The sequence below is a fragment of the Pollachius pollachius genome, assembly GCF_949987615.1.
Source record: "Pollachius pollachius genome assembly, chromosome: 13".
Taxonomy (NCBI): domain Eukaryota; kingdom Metazoa; phylum Chordata; class Actinopteri; order Gadiformes; family Gadidae; genus Pollachius; species Pollachius pollachius.
In genome coordinates, this window is record NC_136946.1 from 5,291,501 (window position 1) to 5,314,091 (window position 22,591).

Below are 22,591 nucleotides of genomic sequence, written 5' to 3' on the forward strand. Positions count from 1 at the left end.
GAGGGTGTGATATATAAAGGGATATAAGAGAATATGAAAGAGAGAGGAAAGTGAACAGAGAGAAAGACAGGCATAAAAGTGGGAAGGTGCGAGTCAGTGATAAAGAGATAATAAGCATGACAGATCGAGCGAGAGAGCGAGGTGGATTAAAGAGGAGACAAAGTGAATGAGGGGTGAATAAGTGCGAGAGCGGTCATATAATATAATGCAGATATTAAATGGAGAGAAGGGAAATTAATGGAGAGGTGAGAGAGCCCTGAGTGAGAGAGAGAGACCGGAAAATAATAAAGAATGTATGCGTGTGTGTGTGTGTGTGTGTGTGTGTGTGTGTGTGTGTGTGTGTGTGTGTGTGTGTGTGTGTGTGTGTGTGTGTGTGTGTGTGCATGTGTGCGTGTGCGTGTGTGTGTGTGCGCATGTGTGCGTGTGTGCGTGTGTGTGCGCATGTGCGTTTGTGTGCGTATGTGGGTATGTGCGTGCATGCGCATGTGTGCGTGTTTGTGTGCTACTGCGTGTGCGTGTGTGCGTTTGTGTGTGTGTGTGTGTGTGCGCTCACATGCTGCCAGGCCACGCCCTCCCTCCCGTACTCCTCCTGCTCCTGACGCAGGATCAGCTCTATGAACAGCTGCTGCAGCTTCTCGTTGCAGTAGTTGATACAGAACTGCTCAAAACTGGATCAGAGACGGGGAAAATAGAAAAAAACGTAGATGTTTTTTTATATGGTTTTATATGGTTTAGCTCCACTGAGATTCATTACAAATGCAACACAGTGGCGACATGGAAGGGTGATTCTAGTTTAGGATAAGGTTAAGGTTGAAGTAAAGTTAAGGTCAGTTTAAATTTAAGTTAATCAGAATCTGAATAAGCTTTATTGCTAAATAGGTGTATTTTTCTTGGTATAGGTTTAAAGGTAAATTCAGTTCAGTTAAAGTTAAACTCAAAGCTTCGCTCAGTTTGGTTACATAAAGATTTTTAAGAGTAAGAGTTTAGTTATATTATCATGGTTTGTCATTTCCTCCTCTTCCTCCCTAAATTATCGAAATGATTCTGTGAGAAACTTCATGCCAGGCTAGAACAGGACAGAAGTCTCCACACTCACCTGTTGTTGTCGAAGATCTCAAAGCCGTAGATGTCCAGAACGCCAATCACGGTGTTTTTCCCATGAAGCATTGGGTTGTAATCTTTCACCTCGATCACACTGTTGATGCGGCCTACGATCCAGCCGAACAGCCGCTCATAGAGAGCCTGAGGACATGAAGACAGGACGAAGGCAGGGTAAGAAGAAGGTAGGAGAAGGCTCTCCTAGGGGTTAGGTTGTTTGAGTAGATCAGCCCAAAGGTACCAGGTTCGATCCCCAATCTCTGCTGTAGCCTAACCCCTGCCTGCTATGAAATTTACATTTACATTTAGGGCATTCAGCAGACGCTTTTATCCAGAGTGACTTACAATAAGTACATTTGTCAGAAGAAATGACACGCATCTCCAAATTTCACTAAAACCATCTGCTGCTTAGCTAGGATTAGATTTAAGATAATAGTTTTACAGAATATGGTTAAAATCCTCCATAAAAGGCATTATGGCTAAGGTTTAGGTACAAGTTTAAGTACAAATTAAGTCATAAAGTGATGCAGCACCAACCCGGACCACAACCCTATTTAGGAATTCAGTTGGATGTGGTGCAACACAAGTTAAGGGTTCAGACAGGTATCTGAAGAGCTGCAATGCACCCTGGGTACCACTCCATATAAGGACATCCCCTGACTGTACCATATACCTTGGAGAAGGCCTTCCTGCCGAAGCAGGCCTCCTGCTCTGAGTGTCCCTTCTCGATGACGTCTCCGCCCCCGGTGGCCACCGTGCGGAACAGCAGGGCCTTCTCCACCTGCTCGGGCTGGGTGGAGGTCAGCTCAGCGATGTGGCTCACCACTTCCCTGTCCCCCTCCACCTGGACTATATCCTCCTCCGTCCCGAACTGGATGTTACCCTGGCGACGAGGGCGGGGGAGGGAGGGAGGAGGGGCAGAGAACGTTATGGTGAGGGGCAAGAGAAGCGATGCCCAGGGAACACAGCATCGACGGCGCAAGGCTAAGGCTGTTGGCGTTAAAGGGCAGCGGCCATCTGTCTAGGAACTGAAGTCTGAATCTAGTATTCATCTATAAGTAGTATAGTAGCCAGTACTCTGTAGATGGACTCTATCAAGTAGTATTCTAGTAGTATGACCAGTAGTGGTATGGTAGTACTATAGTAGTATTACCATTAGTAGTATAGTAGTATTACCAGTAATATTATAGTAGTATTACCGGCAGTAGTATGGTAGCCAGTACTCTATGGACTCGCTCAAGTAGAATTAAAGTAGTATTACCAGTAGTAGTATAGTAGTTTTACCAGTGGTATTATGGTAGCCAGTAATCTGTAGATGGACTTGATCACGTGGTAGTATAGTAGTATTACCAGTAGTATTACAGTAGTATTACCAGTAGAAGTATGGTAGTATTCTAGTAGTATTACCAGTAGTAGTATGCTGGCCAGGACTCTGTAGATGGACTCGATCTCGTCCTCTGAGAAGCCGATGACCTTCAGAGCCGCTCTCACGGCTCGGTGGCTCGACTGGTCGTTGTTGGCCTGCAGACACACAACACAGATGAATCAGATGAACCCCAACCTGCTCCTTATTGACCTATCTACTGTCAAACCCCTAGCTGCTCCTCACTGACCTGTCTCTGTGTTCACTGTCTAACCCTTTCTTGCTCCTCAATGACCTGTCTCTGTAGTGTCTAACCCCTGCCTGCTCCTTAATGACCTGTCTCTGTACTGTCTTACCCCTACCTGCTCCTTAATGACCTGTCTCTGTAGTGTCTAACCCCTACCTGCTCCTTGATGTTCTGTCTCTGCACTGTCTAACCCGTACCTGCTCCTTAATGACCTGTCTCTGTACTGTCTAACCCCAACCTGCTCCTTAATGAGCTGTCTCTGTACTGTCTAACCCCTACCTGCTCCTTAATGACCTGTCTCTGTACTGTCTAACCCCAACCTGCTCCTTAATGACCTGTCTCTGTACTGTCTAACCCCAACCTGCTCCTTAATGACCTGTCTCTGTACTGTCTAACCCCTACCTGCTCCTCAATGACCTGTCTCTGTACTGTCTAACCCCTACCTGCTCCTTAATGAACTGTCTCTCTACTGTCTAAGCCCTACCTGCTCCTTAATGAACTGTTTCTGTACTGTCTAACCCCAACCTGCTCCTTAATGACCTGTCTCTGTACTGTCTAACCCCAACCTGCTCCTTAATGACCTGTCTCTGTACTGTCTAACCCCAACCTGCTCCTTAATGACCTGTCTCTGCACTGTCTAACCCCTTCCTGCTCCTTAATGACCTGTCTCTGTACTGTCTAACCCCTACCTGCTCCTTAATGACCTGTCTCTGCACTGTCTAACCCAGGGGTCGGCAACCTGCGGCTCCGGAGCCGCATGCGGCTCTTTAGCCCCTCAGCCGTGGCTCCCTGCAGTTTTCTTAAAAAATAAAAAAATAAAAAAAAAAAAAATATTATATATATATTTTTATATATATCGTCAACTAAACGAGAGGTCGCAATGGATGCGCAATAGCGCTACCGTGAGGGGTGGAGTGAATGACAAAGCTTCCTTGATTTGCAGGTGGCTAATCCCAGTAGGAGTTAAATCTTTAACTGGCATCTGGCATCAGGAAGTAGCCTAGATGCTGCCATTGGCAGGAGGCGGGACATGCCAGTGAGCCGCCAATCAGCAGCATCCACCGTTGACAGCCAATTGCACGAACGAATACTGAGCGAGAAGGGTTTACAGCATTAAAGTTCGTAGTCAAAGTTATTTAGCTGTGTTGAATATTAAAGTTTCAGTACGTTATATTTTGATAATAAAGGTCCTTACAGTTTTTTCATTACTTGACTATTGTATCGCTATGCTATGCTATGCTATCTATTCCTTGTTTACATTGCTGGCCATGACCGATCACGTAGAACGTCAACGGTTGACGCTGCTGACTGGCTACTGTAGTCTACTGTAGGCTACTGTAGGCTATCCCTGATGCCACATGACAGCTAAAGATTTAACCATGTAACTCCCTCTCTGACTAATATTGAGTAAACTTACCATGGATAAATCCAAGAAAAGAAAAGTGGCAGAGGAAAATCGAGATTTTAATTCAGCGTGGACAGATTCATTTGCTTTCAGTACTACTGATGCAGGCTTACCTATATGCTTGATATGTGGCGAGAAATTAGCCAATAACAAAAAATGTAATGTTGAAAGACATTTCCAGAACAAACACTCCGCATTTGCTGAAAAGTACCAAGCAGGAGATGAAAGGAAAAGAGCGATTTCGGAACTGCTGCGGAAATGTGAGCAGAGTAAAATTACTTTTAAGAAATGGATCAAGTCTCCAAATTCAACAACTGCTGCTAGTTTTGCGGCAGCTCAGGAGATCGTCAGGTGCGGAAAGCCATTCACAGATGGAGAATACTTGAAAGAGACATTCATTAAAATATCAGAACATCTATTCTCGGACTTTAAAAACAAAACTGAAATTGTTCAGAAAATTAAAGATATGCCTCTCTCTGCAAAAACCGTAAAGGACAGGACCATTAAGATGTCAGAAAACATCACCAGTCAACAAATTAACGACATAAATTCAGCTCCAGCATTCTCCATCGCCTGTGATGAGTCCAGTGATGTGAACGACATTGAACAACTAGCGCTGTTATGCAAATACGTGAACTCTGACGGGCCGCAGGAAGAAATTATTGAGTTGATACCGCTCAAAGGCGAAACACGGGGGGAGGACATTTGTGAGGCTGTGGTGAATTGTTTAAAAGCCAAAGGAATAAATACCACCAACATGGTGTCAGTGGCTACTGATGGGGCACCTAGTATGAGAGGAACACAGAAGGGGTTTATTACTTTACTTCAGAAGTCGCTGGGTCGAGAGCTGCTGACGTTTCACTGCATCCTGCACCAAGAAGCACTGTGCGCTCAAACATTTCCCCCCGAATGCAAAGAGGTGATGGACCTTGTCATTCAGATAGTCAACAAAATAATGGCAAAAGGGTTAAACCACCGACAGTTCTGTTCATTGTTAGATGAAGTCGACAGCGCATATTCGGATCTCCTGCTGCATAACAAAGTCCGGTGGCTGTCCAGGGGAGAAGTGCTTAAACGGTTTGCGGCTTGTCTGGAACAAGTGAAAACTTTCCTGGAAAGTAAGGGCCTCACCTATCCAGAACTGGAACACCCAGATTGGCTGGAAAAGCTGCACTTCATGGTGGATATGACAGGTCACCTTAACATGCTGAACAGAAGTCTCCAGGGAAAAGGAAGCACTGCCCTTCAGCTGCTGGAGTATGTTTTGGTGTTCGAGCGCAAGATGACAGTGTTTGCCAGAGATGTGGAGAAAGGTACGTTCTCTCACTTCCCCTCCCTGAGAGAGTTCAAAACGTCACACAACATCAATTGTGAGTACTTGCAGCACACGATCATTGCAATGCAAACTGCATTTGGACAAAGATTCAGTGAGTTCAGAAAGGAAAAAAGCACATTATCCTTCCCCGTCACACCCCTGGACATCGACCCGTCCATGCTGAACATGTCAGCATTCACTTTCGTGAGTCAACCCGATCTTGAAATTGAACCGGCTGACATAGCTGACAAAGAGGTATGGGTGTCCAAGTTCAAAAGTCTGACAGCTGATCTCGAAGACGTCGCCCGTCGGAAGGCTATTCTCGCTCGAGAACACAAATGGAGCGAAATAGAAAGCCTTCCCAAACCCGACAAACTTGTGTTTGAGACATGGAATGCAATTCCCGAAACTTATCACAACATCAAGAAGTATGCCTTTGGAGTCCTGTCCATCTTTGGATCCACATACTTATGCGAGCAAATATTTTCTAACATGAACTATGTCAAATCAAAATATCGCTCACGCCTCACAGATGTCAGCCTGCAATCCTGCGTTAAGATGAAGGTCACGTCCTACAGCCCCGACATAGAAAAGCTCAGCAGTGATGATCAGAAACAGAAATCACATTAAACAGGTGAGGACACTACAATTTAATAGGCTATTATTTTGCACCAAAAAATCTATATTTTAGAAACTGAGCTGGTGTGTTATTTTGATTTTTGTTCGGATTCGATGGTTTATTGCTGTGGCCGAGGAAAAATCAAGAGGATGACAACAAACCTATGTTTACCTGTTTAGGTGTTCTTTATGTTTAGACTTATTATAGCCTACTCGTTCTATATGTTTGATTTATTTCAAAGTTATTTCTCCTCTTCATAAGAGTTTGAGGTTTTCCTGTTAGAACAGCAATCAAATGTTCTTCAACAGCTTTCTCTTTGTTGTTTTATAATTTCATGAATGCAACGAACTATGTTCTTTATGTTTAGACTTATTATACTCGTTCTATATGTTTGATTTATTTCAAAGTTATTTCTCCTCTTCATAAGAGTTTGAGGTTTTCCTGTTAGAACAGCAATAAAATGTTCTTCAACAGCTTTCTCTTTGTTGTTTTATAATTTCATGAATGCAACGAACTATGTTTTTTTTTTACAGAGTGTCACAGGGAGGGGGTGAATTAAAAAGTTTGCGGCTCCAAACATTTTTTTTTTGCGGGAGATGGGCCAAAATGGCTCTTTTGATACAAAAGGTTGCCGACCCCTGGTCTAACCCCTTCCTGCTCCTTAATGACCTGTCTCTGCACTGTCTAACCCCTAACTGCTCCTGAATTACATGAGTTGTGAATAAAGGTGGCTCCCATTTAATACATAAAAGTGTCGAACACAAACTGAAAAGGGCTTCTGAATGTAGTGTTCTGAAGGTGATGTGGTGAATGTATTGCGATGAATGTGTTGCGGTGAATGTGTTGTGGTGAATGTTTGTTACTCACAGAGGATCCCGCCCCCTCCTTAGTGTAGGTGTAGACAGCAGGGTCACCCTGCAGGTGATAGCTCTCCAGCAGACTTTGGGGACCCCCACGCAACAACTACAGCAGAATGGGCAAATTAATGGATGAATGGGTGAATGAATGGATGGATGAACAGATGGGTGGGTAGATGAAAGGATGGATGGATGGATGGATGGATGGATGGATGGATGGATGGATGGATGAAAGGACGGATGGATGGATGGATGGATGGATGGATGGATGGATGGATGGATGGATGGGTGAATGGTGGATTGATGGGTGAATGGGTGGGTGAAGGGATGGATGAATGATGGTTGGGTGGATGGATGTCTTGGTAGATCGATGGATGGATGAATGGGTAAGTGAATGGAAGAAAGAATAAATTAATAGATGAATGGGTGGGTGGAGAGTTGGATCTGATTAGTGATTAGCGATAATAATCTTTAAGTGTATGATGTCCTTATTAGTCTGTCTTGTCATCAATGTTTCTGTGTAACTTGTATACTTGTTGCCCCAGGGCTCCCTTTTAAAAGAGAGATCTCAATAGGACTTCGCCTGTTTAAATAAAGGATAAATAAATAAATAAAATAAAGCTACCAAAAGTCCCTTTACCTGATAGAAGGAGTGGAAGTTTCTCTCTCCCTGCTGCTGGTGAACCACCCTTGACTGGAAGGAGAATAAACACATGCAATTATCTACGATACGACCATGATCTACACCAGTCGCTCAGAATCCAGCGATTCCAACCAGTAATTCCAGGCGAACCAACTGCTTTCACATTTCACCTGAAGTGATGAAAGCTGCTTTGTTACCTCGCAGCCATCACCCGCAAAAACTTTTCAGGGGGCGTGTCCCAACCACAAAAATAATGGATGCACACACACACACACATTAATGGAATGACACTTGTTAAGGGTTTTCTCTTTGTAACCTTTGTCAGGAATTCTTTGGATCAAACCCTGTGAAATGTCAAGCCGCAGCTAGCCTGCCCTCGGGGCCTAGCTAGGAACCAAGGGCATAGGGTATAGACTCACACTGAGTGGCTGTCTGCTCGTTCACGCTGTGAAACACAACCCTAACACCGCCCGAACAACAACCAGACATTAGACAAACACCAACCAAACACCAGCCAAAGATAACCCAAACACTAGCCAAACAGCACCCTAACAATAGCCAAACACCAGCCTAACACAGCCCAAACACTAGACTAACCCCCCCCAAACACTAGCCAAACACCATTCGAATAACACTCGAAGACCATCCAAACAACATTCCAATATCACTCAAACACCACACAAAAGAAACTCAAATACCGCCCAAACACCACCCTAACCCTAGCCAAACACCAACCGAACACCACCCAAACACCAAATGAACACTTGCCAAACACCAACCTAACATCATCCAAAAGCCACCCTAACCCTGCTTAAACACAACCCTACCATCAACAAACAGCACCCTAACCCCACCCAAACACCAGGAGGAGGCTTTGGGTGCTTTCAGACAGCTTTAAGGCGTGGTTGTTTTTACAGAGGGCCGTTATGGGCACCTCGTTTCACACCATATTCTCCCTGCCAGACGTGGTAGTCTGACGGTGAATAACAGAGTTCTCCAGGGATTGGCTCATCATCACCCACAGACGGGGCAGACAGAATGTTCACGGTATCCATCTAGTGACAGAACCCTTGCTGGTAGCCACGGCGATCTCACATGACAGAAAGGGTCAAAGACGGGAAGTGAGGTAATTGGTGCATAAGCAGAGCAGTTGTGAAACTTGGGGAAACTTCCCTTTGCTTTCGCTTTAAAAGTGTTTCAAGATCAAAACAAATTGCGATACTTTCAGAATCCTCTTTTTCTTGTTTGGATTCCATGTAATCAACTTAGTGCTTGGCACATGGTTCTATGAACATCCTTAGTGTACCGACTGAAAATATTTTGTCTCTTTCTTCTGATAAATGTAATTATTATTGTAAGTCGCTTTTGATAAAAGCGTCTGCTGAATGCCTTATATGTAAATATGATTATCATGGTGGTGGAAAATCGTTTTTTCTTCAGAGAAACTGTCAGCTGTATCACACATTCAACCTTCTGTATAAGAGAAGTAGACACTAAAATACAGCTCAAGAAAATGCAAACAACATCTGTTCAGCCTGTACAACTACAACTAAAATATATTCAATCTCTTCCAGTGTGTCATTTTGATGTTCTGTTACACCACACGCCGCAGTTCATTTATTTCTCACGGGTTTTCACTTCCCGTGGTGAAACAGAAAGTGCGTACCTTCTCCAGGAGGTAGTTGTTGATGTGTCCGCCGGTGGGATCCCCGCTGAAGCTGAAGTTGATGTCCATATACTTGCCGAAGCGGCTGGAGTTGTCATTGCGGTTGGTCTTGGCGTTGCCGAAGGCCTCCAGCACGCAGTTGGACTTTAGCAGCACGTTCTTCACACTGGGGGGGTGGTATGCAATGGATAATTATGGACATGTATTGTTATTCCCATGCCTTAGGGGGCGCTCTACGGTGTAAGTGTAACTTGTAACGTTGTTCTGGAGTTAAAATGGATATCAACGTCTCGACCTGCGTTCTTGTGTCACTCCGTTACTAGCAAGTTATCCTTATGTTATATAACAAACATAAGAGACACCATGAGACCCATGGAGGCGGGGGGCAGAGAGAGCAGCACACTGAGTCAGGATAATGCTTTACGATGTTCTGCGGAGCGACATGTACATACACATCGAATAGTTTGGGTATTTGGGGAATTTTGTCTTTGAGAGAGGGCGTACGGCAGTACGATATGGTATTATGAAAGGGTAGCTTCTACCCTTCTTCTACCGGTAATACTGTTTTTCTTCTCAAACAAAAGTGTGTGTGTGTGTGCGCGCGTGTGTGTGTGCATGTGCGCGTGCGTGGCTGTGTCTGTGTGTGCGTTCGTACGTGGTCCCGCAGGCAAGCGTGCATGTCTCTGGTAACACAGTGCACAACCATATATTAAAATGGGTTTATGTGAGTCGGGGACAGAGGATGTGATGGTACTGAGAGCCCTCACCTCTCCACCTCCTCCCTCTGGCTGGGGTTGGTGATGGCCGCGATGTACTGCATGATATACTTGCTGGCCTCCGTCTTCCCGGCGCCGCTCTCTCCTGAAAGAGGATACAGTCTCATCAGCCTCCGGTGAAGAGCTCATGGTATCCTGGGGCTGCGCTCATGCAAAGGAGTCGCATTGCTCACGCCATGCAAACAACAACTGTACAAACCAGTCTTAATAAAATAGTTCACACATAAATCAAACAAATCGTAGAAGAAGCTAGAAGCGAGCAGAGATGCTACATAGAAGGATCTAGAAAGGGATGAGATGGGAACCTATTTGCAAACTTTCCTCCAAAGTGACTTGTAGATACATCTCATTAACAAGCAGGTATGGGTTAAGGGGGCACCTTGCTCAAGCATGCCAACAGGCAGACTGTGGACATAGGGGTTTCCACCCAGAACCTCTCTTGGGTTTGAAGTCCAAGGCCTCATATGAGGATGCATTAGCCTTTGGCTGGTCTCACCTGATGTGACAATGCATTAGCCTTTAGCTGGTGTCACCTGATATCACGATGCATTAGCCTTTAGCTGGTGTCACCTGATGTGACGATGCATTAGCCTTTAGCTGGTCTCACCTGATGTGACGATGCATTCGCCTTTAGCTGGTCTCACCTGACATCACGATGCGTTAGCCTTTAGCTGGTGTCACCTGAGATGACGATACAGGTGTCCTTTGCTGGTCTCACCACTGTTCTCACCTGATATAACGATGCAGGTGCCTTTAGCTGGTCTCTCCTCCGCCTAGTCTCACCTGAGATGACGATGCAGGTGTCCTTTAGCTGGTCTCTCATCCACCTAGCCTCACCTGAGATGACGATGCAGGTGCCTTTAGCGGGTCTCCCCACCCACTAGTCTCACCTGAGATGACGATGCAGGTGTCCTTGGCCCGTCTCTTCATGGCCTTGTAGGCGGCGTCCGCCACTGCGTAGAGGTGCGGCGGGTTCTCGTAGAGCTCTCGCCCACGGTAGGCGCTGATGGCCTCTTTGCCGTAGATGTCCATCTCCCGGTAGGGGTTGACGGAGACCACCACCTCCCCGATGAAGGTGTAGATCCGACCCATTTCGAACCTGCCCCGGCACAGCGGGAGATGGCCGGAGAGAGAGAGAGGGGAATGGGTACTCTGACGATTGGGGGGATTGAGTAATTGGGGTTGGTCAATATAAAATTCTCGAGTAGAGAAGGTCAAGGACGGACTGTTTTGGTTTTGGTGTTGTTGTTTTTTTTTACTATTTAGTAAAGAAAAAGAGAACTGATTCATCTATCTGTATATCTATCTTTGGGGACTTACAGTGAATGTATGTCGGGGTGAGACGGTGCATACAGAGACAGGTTATTGAGGAACAGGTTGGGGTTAGACAGTGAATACAGAGACAGGTCATTAAGGAGCAGGTTGGGGTTAGACAGTGAATACAGAGACAGGTCATTAAGGAGAAGGTAGGGGTTAGACAGTGAATACAGAGACAGGTCATTAAGGAGCAGGTTGGGGTTACACCGTGAATACAGAGACATGTCATGAAGGAGCAGGTAGGTGATCCTTACAGGTAGTCTACCTGTTAGGATCCTTACAGGTAGACTGCAGACATCAGCGATCAAACCTAGTACCTTTTGGCTTGGATTCAACCCCATAGCCACTAACCTGACTCCCCTATGTTTTTCAGTATGTAGAGAGTATTGAGTGTCAATGGTTGTCAGAGAAAAAGAAGATGCATTCAAAACGCCATGGTTAACCAAGACCTGATCCGCCCTGCAGGACAGGAAGTGACACAAGTGCGAGTATCGAAAATAGGAAGTACAACTGTGGTCTGAGGCTGCTGTGTTCATCGTACAGCTAAGGGTTTGACACCGGACCATATAAGTCGAATAAAGATATTGGCAGCCAATCTCAGGGAGGGCCAATACACACTTTTTAATCTCAAATCTCAGCACAGTAGATGGCAAGACATGTATGACGACCAAATCAAAAGGACATGAATATTATGTCCACCTTCCTATGGGTATGCTAATATGAAATACTAGCAGCAGGGTGCGTGACACTGGATAAGGATTACATTGATCGTGTTATTTTCATATCAGTTCACACACTTCCATTGTGCTCATCAAGGAGTGTGATCTGGTAGAGTCCTTCTGAGAAACATATGGTTCACAGACAGCTTGCAAGGGTGATGATTGGAGTCTATCTGTCTTTGTTCTGGTATAGAGTATGTGCTGATATGGAGTTGGTATGAAGTATGTGCTGGTATACAGTATGTACTGGTATGGAGTATGTGCTGGTATACAGTATGTGCTGGTATACAGTATGTGCTGGTATACAGTATGTGCTGGTATAGAGTATGTGCTGGTATAGATGCCGGTATGGAGTATGTGCTGGTATAGATACCGGTATGGAGTAGTATGTTGCGTTTGGTTTGTGTTGGTTCATAAAGAGCTCTGAACAGGAAAGGAAAACAGCACCACGGGACGCCTCCAGTTTTGTTAAAATGGGTTTCTGTAGAACTTATCGCCTGCTCCGATGTGACGACATGAAGGGAGGAAGTGAGAATGAGGGGAAGGTGGGGGGAGGGCTGTCTGGCAACTAAGATACAGAGTGCAACATCTCACACAGCCATACACACACACAAATATGCACACACTTGCATGTAGGTGTGTGCACAAACACAGATGCACGGCCACACATATGCACACACACACATGCACACACTGCAAGAAGACTCACGCACACACAAAAAGGAAGACACACACACACAAATGTTGACACCACACCCGGAGTAGGAAAGGGTGGGTAACATGATTCACTGACAGCCCACACAAACGCGTCACAGAAAGAATGACAGAGAGGTGTTAAAGTAAATGTCAGTAATCTAGAAAGGCGCTGCTGTGGATCCCATCCTGTCCCGAGGTCGGATGCAACACTGATACACATTTCGCGTGTGACCGCCTGCATCTCTAGACATAACTTGAAGCCACTAAACCCCCAACCAGTCATACTGCCATCTACAGAGAACGAGCGGGAAAGTTGAAAGTCAAACGACACTGTGTGAGTGTGTGCCCTTCAGTTCAATTTCTCGTACAGCAATGAGTCAAGCGGAGATGTCCTGCTGACACACCTTCCTCCTAAGCTGATTTTAAGTGTTCAGAGCAGAGATAGCAGTCACGTGAACTGCATGCTCCCATTCTCTGGAGGTACATACTTCCTTCACTAACCAACACCACTGCATCCAGCTCCAGACTCAACTCAACTAAGTCGATTCACTGCGACCGGCTTCGGACAAACCAACAATCGTCAGTTTAGTGAGAAAGTAGTAGACAGTAAATAAGTTGTTACATTTAGCAGATGCTTTGATCCAAGGTGATTTACAAGTTAGGCTGAATGTACAGTGCATAAATACTGGAGAACGTACAAAAAAACGTTTCAGAAAAACCAAGTTTGAGTGCATAGGAATCTAAAAAACAAGGTTATAAGTGACCCTTACCAACCTTGTATTTAGTAAAGGTGAGTCATACATCATTGACTGAAACTACCACCTACAATGTACTGTTACATCTCCAGCCAACCCAAAGGAGACGATGCAAAACCACGCATCTCTCCTTCTCAGTGAGGTTCTGGTGTGGTGTTACCCCAACCCAGCCCTCCTCCTCCACCTCCCACACAGCCCTCCTCCCCCACCTCCCACCCAGCCCTCCTCCTCCTTCTCCCATCCAGCTCTGCTCCTCGGACCCAGCCCTCCTCCTCCTCACCTCAACTTGAGGTTCTCCATGAACTGCTCCATGTTGACTTCGTCCAACAGAACAAAGTCGGACTTCCCAAACTCCAAGGCCTCCAGCTCTGCCATTCCTCACACATCAATCAGCACACCGACACACACTCACTCACACAAGAATCCCCCCCCCCACACACACACACACAAATCTGCTTTCAGCAGAGCAGGAGGGAGCAAGAGAGCGTTCACAGGAGGTGCAGCCTTCTCCACCCCGCGACCCGGTAGTGGCGAGAGTGTGCGAGCGTCGGCTGAGATGGTGCATGTCAGTACAGGGGAGTGGCGTAGATGACGCTTCCACTGGATTCTTGGGTGTGCTCAGTGAAGAAACGGAGAGCCTGTGGTTAGCGTGCTACAGCACGTCACCCCGTCCGGCCCTCTGTGTGAGCGCGTGCACGTCTGTGTCAATACGTGGAACTATGATTAGAGGAAGGGTTATGTTCCTGCATTATGGTCCTCTGTCTCTGTCTCTCTCTCTCTTTCTCATTCGGTCAATCTGTCCCTTCACCCTCCTTCTCTCTCACTTCCTGCAGGGGCAGAAGTTACTTGTGTGAACCTTCTGAAAACTTTGATGACTGTATTGTTTTATTTTTGCTTATTTGCTTATTTGAATTTCAGACCTTACTGACTTAAGTTCTGGACATTCCCAGAACCACATAGCTTATGGACTTTGTCAGAACCAGGTCATTAAATGTCCTTATCTCCTGGGAAGAATGGTGGCATTTCCTGTCTGAATTCGAATTTAATTCGTAACTTCCCTTAGGGGTTTGTATGCAGCGACAACGTTTAACCCTGTTTATGGTGTAGTTTTTACTGAGCCATAGTTTTTACCTCAGAGCTGAACATGGGATCGGCTTATTATGGATGCAATCAGCAAGGAGATAAACAATTCAGCAACAGGTTTTCCAACATGTTATCAGGTTGGTGAGGGATATAAACGTGTTCCGTGTTGGAAGTGAAAATACTAACCTTCCGGTGTCCACAAGTTGTTTTTCCTCCCAGTTTGAAACATGGTCTACTTTTAGCCCGCAGGGCTGAGTTTTATCATCATAAAGTTTGAGTTCTCCCTCTGTCAATTCTATCAGGGTACTTTCTCCAGCGTTTCACAGTGAAATGAGTGATGGGTAAAGACCATATTTATAACGTGTGTAAATTAAGGATGTCGTACTAACCCCCTTCTAAAATGTTTTTTATTCCACTTATGACAACACGTCATATTGAATGTTTAAAGCGTTCGTAGGATATATAGAACTGCTATTTACTGTAACTAGAAGCTGAGTCCATCTTATGATCCCTAGACTGCCTAAAATAGGACAGATCTGTCTAACATCTGCTTCCTCTTTCAAGGTGGACGTCGTCTTCCTGCATTGAAAATAACCTACTTTTTGTGTGGTTTGTCCAATGTACCGGTGTATTCACATTTTAGACGAACGTTTAGGTCTAGAGTTCCCCATGCTTAGACAGGTTTCGCTGGGTATTGTTACTTCACAAAACTCTTTGTCAGAAACACGCTTTTCAACAATAATGCTGATGCATATAATAGGTATGGTGTGGAATTGCATCCTACAGCATGCATTACTGTGGTAAACGAGTAGACCGTGTCTGAGCTCTTGCCAGTGCCTCCCCCTAGTGGTGGTAATTGGGAGTTGCATTCGACGTGATAGAATATGTAAAACCAAGTCTCCTGTATTAAAACAATTTAAAATGAGAAACAGAGTCAATACAGTTTGATTAGGTCAATTTAAAGGTTTAATGGCAAATTATGTTATTCGCTGAATGTTAAAGTATTTTAATTAGACCCTCTCGTAATGAAAAGTGATTGTATTTGTAATCTGGTGGTGTGGAATAAATGAGTACATGGTGATTCAGTGCATTGATTCCATACCCTTACAATGTCTGAATGTAGAATGAAAAGTGAAGATTACATAAGAATTAAATTACATTAAACTAGGTAACCTGAACCTAAAAAAGCAATAACATGAACAAAGAAAAGACAATGAACAATTTACAAACTGATTACCTTGAAAATCACGATACTTCAATTTCAATAGCGTAACCAAACCGCCGATGGAAGGATACAGAACCAAGACACACTTAATCACTGGAACATGAACCATAATGATACAATCATGGCTAAGAACAAGAATACAAGATTTAACCTCTAAAACTGAAATAGTTTTTTAACCGTTTTTAAGTGAGACGTTAAGGTGGGCTTTATAACTGGACCCATGGCGGGTTTTGAGTTTGTTCTCTCCGGGCTCACGTGGTTGGTCGTCCCTTCTGGCTTAGCGCTGGTCCTAGTCAGGGAGTTGCTCCTTCCCCTTTGTCCAGGGGGCGGAGTCGGGTCCTTTTTCATACCGGGAGTTGACCGTACCAGACCCCTGCGCAGATATGTTGACGGGGGGGGCGTGGAAGTCCCACCGGGAAACCTCCCGACCTTCCCGATGGCCACTCCGCCTCTGACCTTTGACCTCTGACCTCTGACCTCTGGTGTCCGAGCGGCGCCTTGGTCTCCTTGGTCCCTGGCTCTCTGCCAAGAACGGCCGCCATCGATGGAAGACAGCGGAGCTAGCTCAGCTGTTGCCTCGCACTCTAGCTCTTCTCTTCTCCTCACTTCTGACATACCTCTCGGCACGGATCGCCTTTCCTCCTCCTGACTCCTCCCCGTTCTCCTTCCAGACTCCAGCGGCTGCCGCTCCACAGGCCTCGGCTGCATGACCCTCCCCTTCAGCTCGTCACAGGACGGCCGCGGTCCAATCAGGGGGATGGCTCCGCCCATCTGTCGGATGAGCACCGACGGATAAAAGTGTTTCAGCTCCTGGATGCGCTTGCCGATGCCCACCTGGACTTCGTGGTCGAGGTCACTGAGCCGAATCTGACAGGCGCGTAGCTTGGGTCCGATATCGGACAAAAAGTCGTTGGAGCTCGGCCGTGGCGTCTAGTGCACCCCACCCCGCTACTACGACCCTACTCACGTCGGTATCCATGGGAACCACGTCCATCTCAACGCCATGGTGCGTCAGGATGTCGTCCATGCCGAGCTTTTTGAAGCGCTGGACGTAGTCCAGCACGTCTTAGGACACGACGAAGGACTCAGTGGGCGGTTTCTTGGGAGGCGGGTGCCTACTGTCTCCTGGACCAATCACTGGTAAGGAGAAGGGGGATATGGAGGTAGAGGGGGTAGGGGAAGGGCTATCAAAGGGCTTCCGCAAAAGACTCAAAACTCACCTGTCCAGAGTTCACCTCGACTCTGCATAGAAACCAATGCACAGCCACCATTGAATGTTGTACGTCCTGGCACTTGTACATTGCACTTATTCAAGGTACTTAATTGTGTAGCATCTACAGTAGCTGCTATCGCTGCTTTACACGGGGAATGGGTTAGCCTAGCGATTGTAATACTTGCACTTGGTTCTGTGAACATCTTTACTGTACCGACAGCGATATATTGTTTCACTTCTTATGACAAATGTACTTATTGTAACAAATGCACTTATTGTAAGTCGCTTTGGATAAAAGCGTCTGCTAAATGCCCTAAATGTATGTATGAAAGGAACATGGGTCTGTGGATCTCCGGTGGTTTTGTTGCCTACTGTCTACTGGACCAATCGCTGATAAGGAGGAGGTTCTGGAGGAAGAGGAGTAAGGGAAAGGGCTATCAAAGGAACGTGGGTCTGTGGATCTCTGGTGGTTTTGTTGAGCTTGCGCTGAGCTGCAATTGGTGGAGTTCCTGGAATCGGCACCAGGGGGCGACATACTTTGTCCCAGTGAGGATGAGGATGAGGATGAGGATGAGGAGGGTCGGGTCAGGTTTGAGGTCTTTGCTTCCAACAGCTTCTGGGTTTCGGCCTTGAACGACCTCAGCATCATCATGGAGCCCTTGACTCGTACCAGGCCGCCTCGATCGCTGATGATTTCAAGGCCATGCAAGCTCATAAGTCGATTCAGAGCCTTCTTATCATCGATCATGCTTATGTTCAGGGTGGCCTCCAATGGCAGGTCATGCTTATACAAGGTAAACACAAACAGTAGCACACACACTGATTAAACGTGTCTTGCACGCGCACACACACACACAAACACACACACACACACACACACACACACACACACACTCCCTAACATCTCAAAGTGTGTTAAAACATTACAATGTGATTGTGGTTATGAATTACCTCGGGTCTGTCGACAGGTTTCACCTCAACAGGAAATTTTCGGTCCCCAAATTCTAGTTCATGGCGGCGCTTTTGTAGGACGCGTGAAGCGTCTGTAGGGGGGAATACAACTTTGTTTGTAAACAAGTCTACAATATTTGTCCTTTATGATCCAATATCCTAACCGAGCGAACACGTATTTCATTTGTTCTAGTCGACCTACCGTCTGGTTCGTCGTATATGACCAGGGCTTGCCCGGGTACACTCGTCGGGTAGATGACCCGCCGCACCTCCCCACCTCCGTTCCGTGGTCTCAGGAAGTGGATCAGGAGTTTATCGATCGTCCGATCATTGGGCAACAAGTTCGGGACCCCCAGCACCTCCACCCCGACCCCTTTCTTCTCCACCGCCATGTTTACACCAGCCGAACTTCACTGGTCGAAAGCGAAATTTAACTAAGTTCATGGAATAAGCTGTTTAAACGATCGCTTACCCATAAAAAAACAAACAAACAAATGTTACCATGCTAGGCCTACTTCGTGGTGTCCTACAAGGAGAAGTTTCAGATCAGAGGCAAACAAGTTTCGAGAGAGTTTTGACTGCTCTTTGTGGACAAAGGATCTGGTTCATTAAAAAATCTATGTAATATTCGGAATGCATTACGTCACCGTAGCACTAGTCGTTAATAACATGGCAGGTGCCTTCTCCACTTTGATAAGACGCGCCATCGAAAACGAAAGTGTGTAATTTATGGAGAGTGTTTTATAATCCACGCCTTTTCAACGTCCTATCGTCGACAGGTTAGAAGCTGACAGGTTAGACAGGTTTCACTGGGTATTGTTACTTTCACAAAACTCTTTGTCAGAAATACGCTTTTCAACAATAATGCTGATGAATATAATAGGTATGGTGTGGAATTATGGGGCAGAACAGTCTCATTAATAATGAATGCACAGAGAAGGATTCACAATTGTATTTTGTGATTTATATATAAATTACTCTCTTCTCACAAATACATTTCAATGCACACACAAATGGATATCAGTATGTATAAATGTAAAATAAACAAAAATAAGTTTCACAAACACATTTCTGATCCACACACAAATGTGTCTTGTTTTAAATAAATGTAATATAAATCCATAAATATATTAATTAAAAAAATATTAGCAATTTTCCTCAAAATGTATTTGGATGTTGTTACATTTATATGCAAACTGTTAAACCTGAATTTACAAGACGCTTTTCATTTGTAAACTTGTTGGCATTTGTGTGTGAACTGGTCTGTATTTATAAGTGGATTTTTGAGACTCTCCTGACGTGGCTGGATTTACAAATGCATTTTTTTCAACAAGGAACTATCTGTAGCCAATCAGATGCTTCCCTCGTTTTCAGCCAATCACATGACTGCAGTGACTGGGTTTTTAGATTGTCGGTGCCGTTTACTACTTTAACGGCACCGACAATCCCAAACCCAGTCGAAACTAGATGGGAAAAGTGTGTAGTTCAAAACGTGACGCAGCTTTGACTTCTTCGCCACCTAGAGATTGTTATGTACGATCATTCAAAAGCCCCGATATTTCCCATAGACATTTGACCGAGGGAACCGGGAGGCTCGGAGGCTGGACTTATTCTTCGGGAGGTCGGGACTGCAGTCATGTGATTGGCTGAAAACGAGGGAGGCATCTGATTGGCTACAGAGAGTTCCTTGTTGAAAAAAATGCATTTGTGAATCGAGCCACATCAGGAGAGTCTCAAAAATCCAAATATAAATACGTGTGAAACTTATTTTTGATTATGGATTTATTTTACATTTATACATACCGATATCCATTTGTGTGTGCATTGAAATGTTTTTGTGAGAAGAGAGTAATTTATATATAAATCACAAAATGCATTTGTGAATCCTTCTCTGTGCATTCATTATTAATGAGACTGTTCTGACCCCATATGGAATTGCATCCTACATCACGCATTACTGTGGTAAACGAGTAGACCGTGTCTGAGCTCTTGCCAATGTCTCCCCCTAGTGGTGGTAATTGGGAGTTGCATTCGACGTGATGCAATACGTAAAACCAAGGCTCCTGTATTAAAAGAGTTTAAAATGATTAGCACAGTCAATAAAGTTGATTATGTCATTTTAAATGTTTAATGGCAAATTATGTTATTTGCTGAATGTTAAAGCATTTTAACTGGACCCTCTCTTAATGACAAGTGATTGTATTTGTATCTGGTGGTGTGGAACGAATGAGTATATGGTGATTCAGTGCATTGATTCCATACCCCTACAACATGTGAATGTAGAATGAAAAGTGTAGATTATAAAAAATTAAATTACAGTATGCTAGGTACAATTTACAAACGGAATATCTTCACATTCATGCTAGGCTACTTCAATATCAATAACACAACCAAACCGCCGATGGAAGGATACAGAACCAAGACATACTTAAACACTGGAACATGAACCATTATGATACAATCATGCCTAAGAACAATTTGACAAGATTTAACCTCTAACACTGAAATCCTTTTTTACCCATTTTTAAGGGAGGCATTAAGGAGGGCTTTATAACTGGACCCGTTGCAGGTTTTGAGTTTGTTTTCTCCGGGCTCACGTGGTTGGTCGTCTTTTCTGGCTTAGCCCTGGTCCTAGTCAGGGAGTTGCTCCTTCCCCTTAGACCTCTGACCTCTGGTGTTCGAACGGCGCCTTGGTCTCCTTGGTCCCTGGCACTCTGCCAAGAATGGCCGCCATAGAGGGAAGACAGCGAAGCTAGCTTAGTCGTAGCCGCGCCCTCAAGCTCATCTCTTCTCCCCGTCATATTTCTCGGCACGGATTGGCTCCGCCTCTTTGACGTGGTCGATCTTTCCTGACTCCTTTCCTTCTCCCGACTCCTTTCCTTCTCCCGACTCCTTCCCTTCTCCGGACTCCTTTCCTTCTCCTGACTCCTTTTCTCCTCCTGACTCCTCCCCGTTCTCCTTCCAGACTCCAGCGGCTGCCACTCCACAGGCCTCGGCTGCATGACCGTCTCCTTCAGCTCATCACAGGACGACCGCGGTCCAATCAGGTGGATGGCTTCGCCCATCTGTCGGATGAGCACCGACGGATAAAAGTGTTTCAGCTCCTGGATGCGCTTGCCGATGCTCACCTGGACTTCATGGTTGAGGTTGCTCAGGTGAATCTTGCGGACGTGTAGCGTGGTTTCGAGGTTGGACAAAAATCGGTTGAGATCGGCCGTGGCGTCTTGTGCGCCCCACCCCGTTACAGAGACGCCGCTCACTTCTGTATCTATGGCAACCGCCTCCATCTCGACGGCATGGATCGCCAGGATGTCGTCCATGCCGAGCTTTTTGAGGCGCTGGGCGTAGTCCAACACGTCTGAGGACAAGACGATGGTCTCAGTGGGCGGATTCTTAGGAGGCGGGTGCCTACTGTCTCCTGGACCAATCACTGGTAAGGAGGAGGTTCTGGAGGAAGAGGGGGTAGGGGAAGGGCTATCAAAGGAACGTGAGTCTGTGGATCTCCATTGGTTTTGTTGAGCTTGCACTGAGGTGCCACTGGTGGAGTTCCTGGACTCGGCACCAGGGGGCGACATACTTTGTCCCAGTGAGGTTGAGGATGAGGATGAAGAGGGTCGGGTCAGGTTTGAGGTCTTTGCTTCCAGCAGCTTCTGGATTTCGGCCTTGAACGTCCTCAGCATCATCATGGAGCCCTTGACTCGTACCTGGCCGCCTCGACCGCTGATGATTTCAAGGCCATGCACGCGCATAAGTCGACTCAGAGCCTTCTTATCATCGATCATGCTTATGTTCAGGGTGGCCTCCACTGGCAGGTCAAGCTTATACAAGGTAAACACAAACAGTAGCACACTCACTGATTAAAACGTGTCTTGCACACACACACACACACTCCCTAACATCTCAAAGTGTGTTAAAACATTACAATGTGATTGTGGTTATGAATTACCTCGGGTCTGTCGACAGGTTTCACCTCCACAGGAAATTTTCGGTCCCCAAATTCCAGTTCATGGCGGCGCTTTTGTAGGACGCGTGAAGCGTCTGTAGGGGGGAATACAACTTTGTTTGTAAACAAGTCTACAATATTTGTCCACTATCCTAACCGAGCGAACACGTATTTCATTTGTTCTAGTCGACCTACCGTCTGGTTCGTCGTATATGACCAGGGCTTGCCCGGGTACACTCGTCGGGTAGATGACCCGCCGCACCTCTCCACCTCCGTTCCGTGGTCTCAGGAAGTGGATCAGGAGTTTATCGATCGTCCGATCATTGGGCAACAAGTTCGGGACCCCCAGCACCTCCACCCCGACCCCCTTCTTCTCCACCGCCATGTTTACACCAGCCGAACTTCACTGGTCGAAAGCGAAAGTAAACTCAGTGCATGGAATAAGCTGTTTAAACGATCGCTTACCCTCCAAAAAAGTTACATCACAAATGTCAGCATGCTAGGCCTACTTCGTGGTGTCCTACAAGGAGAAGTTTCAGATCAGAGGCAAACAAATTTTGAGAGAGTTTCGACTGCTTTGTGGACAAAGGATCTGGTTCATTAAACAATATATGTAATCTTCGGAATGCATTAGGTCACCGTCGCACTAGTCTTTAACATGTTAGGTGCCTTCTCCACTTTGATAAATCGCGCCATCGAA

At 45.7% G+C, this 22,591-nt stretch overlaps 2 protein-coding genes across 2 annotated transcripts in view; both read right to left on the minus strand.

Moving 5' to 3' along the window:
• The window catches only part of myo1g (myosin IG), a gene marked incomplete at its 3' end in the record, with an annotated part of 36,411 nt that extends 22,417 nt beyond the window's left edge, over positions 1-13,994 (minus strand). Inside the window, exons 1-11 of the mRNA XM_079749344.1 lie at positions 13,757-13,994; positions 10,880-11,088; positions 10,773-10,826; positions 9,981-10,074; positions 9,214-9,379; positions 7,545-7,598; positions 6,915-7,010; positions 2,506-2,619; positions 1,772-1,981; positions 1,097-1,242; positions 554-668 (exon numbers count right to left, since the gene is read on the minus strand). Of these exons, the coding sequence (XP_079605470.1) occupies positions 554-668; positions 1,097-1,242; positions 1,772-1,981; positions 2,506-2,619; positions 6,915-7,010; positions 7,545-7,598; positions 9,214-9,379; positions 9,981-10,074; positions 10,773-10,826; positions 10,880-11,088; positions 13,757-13,851 (1,353 nt within the window). The 5' untranslated portion in view covers positions 13,852-13,994. The remainder of the gene's footprint in view (positions 1-553; positions 669-1,096; positions 1,243-1,771; positions 1,982-2,505; positions 2,620-6,914; positions 7,011-7,544; positions 7,599-9,213; positions 9,380-9,980; positions 10,075-10,772; positions 10,827-10,879; positions 11,089-13,756) is intronic.
• A 6,449-nt stretch (positions 13,995-20,443) lies between these two features.
• rbm43 (RNA binding motif protein 43) lies at positions 20,444-22,276 on the minus strand (the record flags this gene model as incomplete). The annotated part of the gene is made up of 3 exons (XM_079749567.1): positions 20,444-21,766; positions 21,895-21,986; positions 22,087-22,276. The coding sequence occupies 3 exons, from the start codon at positions 22,274-22,276 to the stop codon at positions 20,444-20,446; spliced, it is 1,605 nt and encodes a 534-aa protein (XP_079605693.1).
• Between the last annotated feature and the right edge of the window lie 315 nt (positions 22,277-22,591).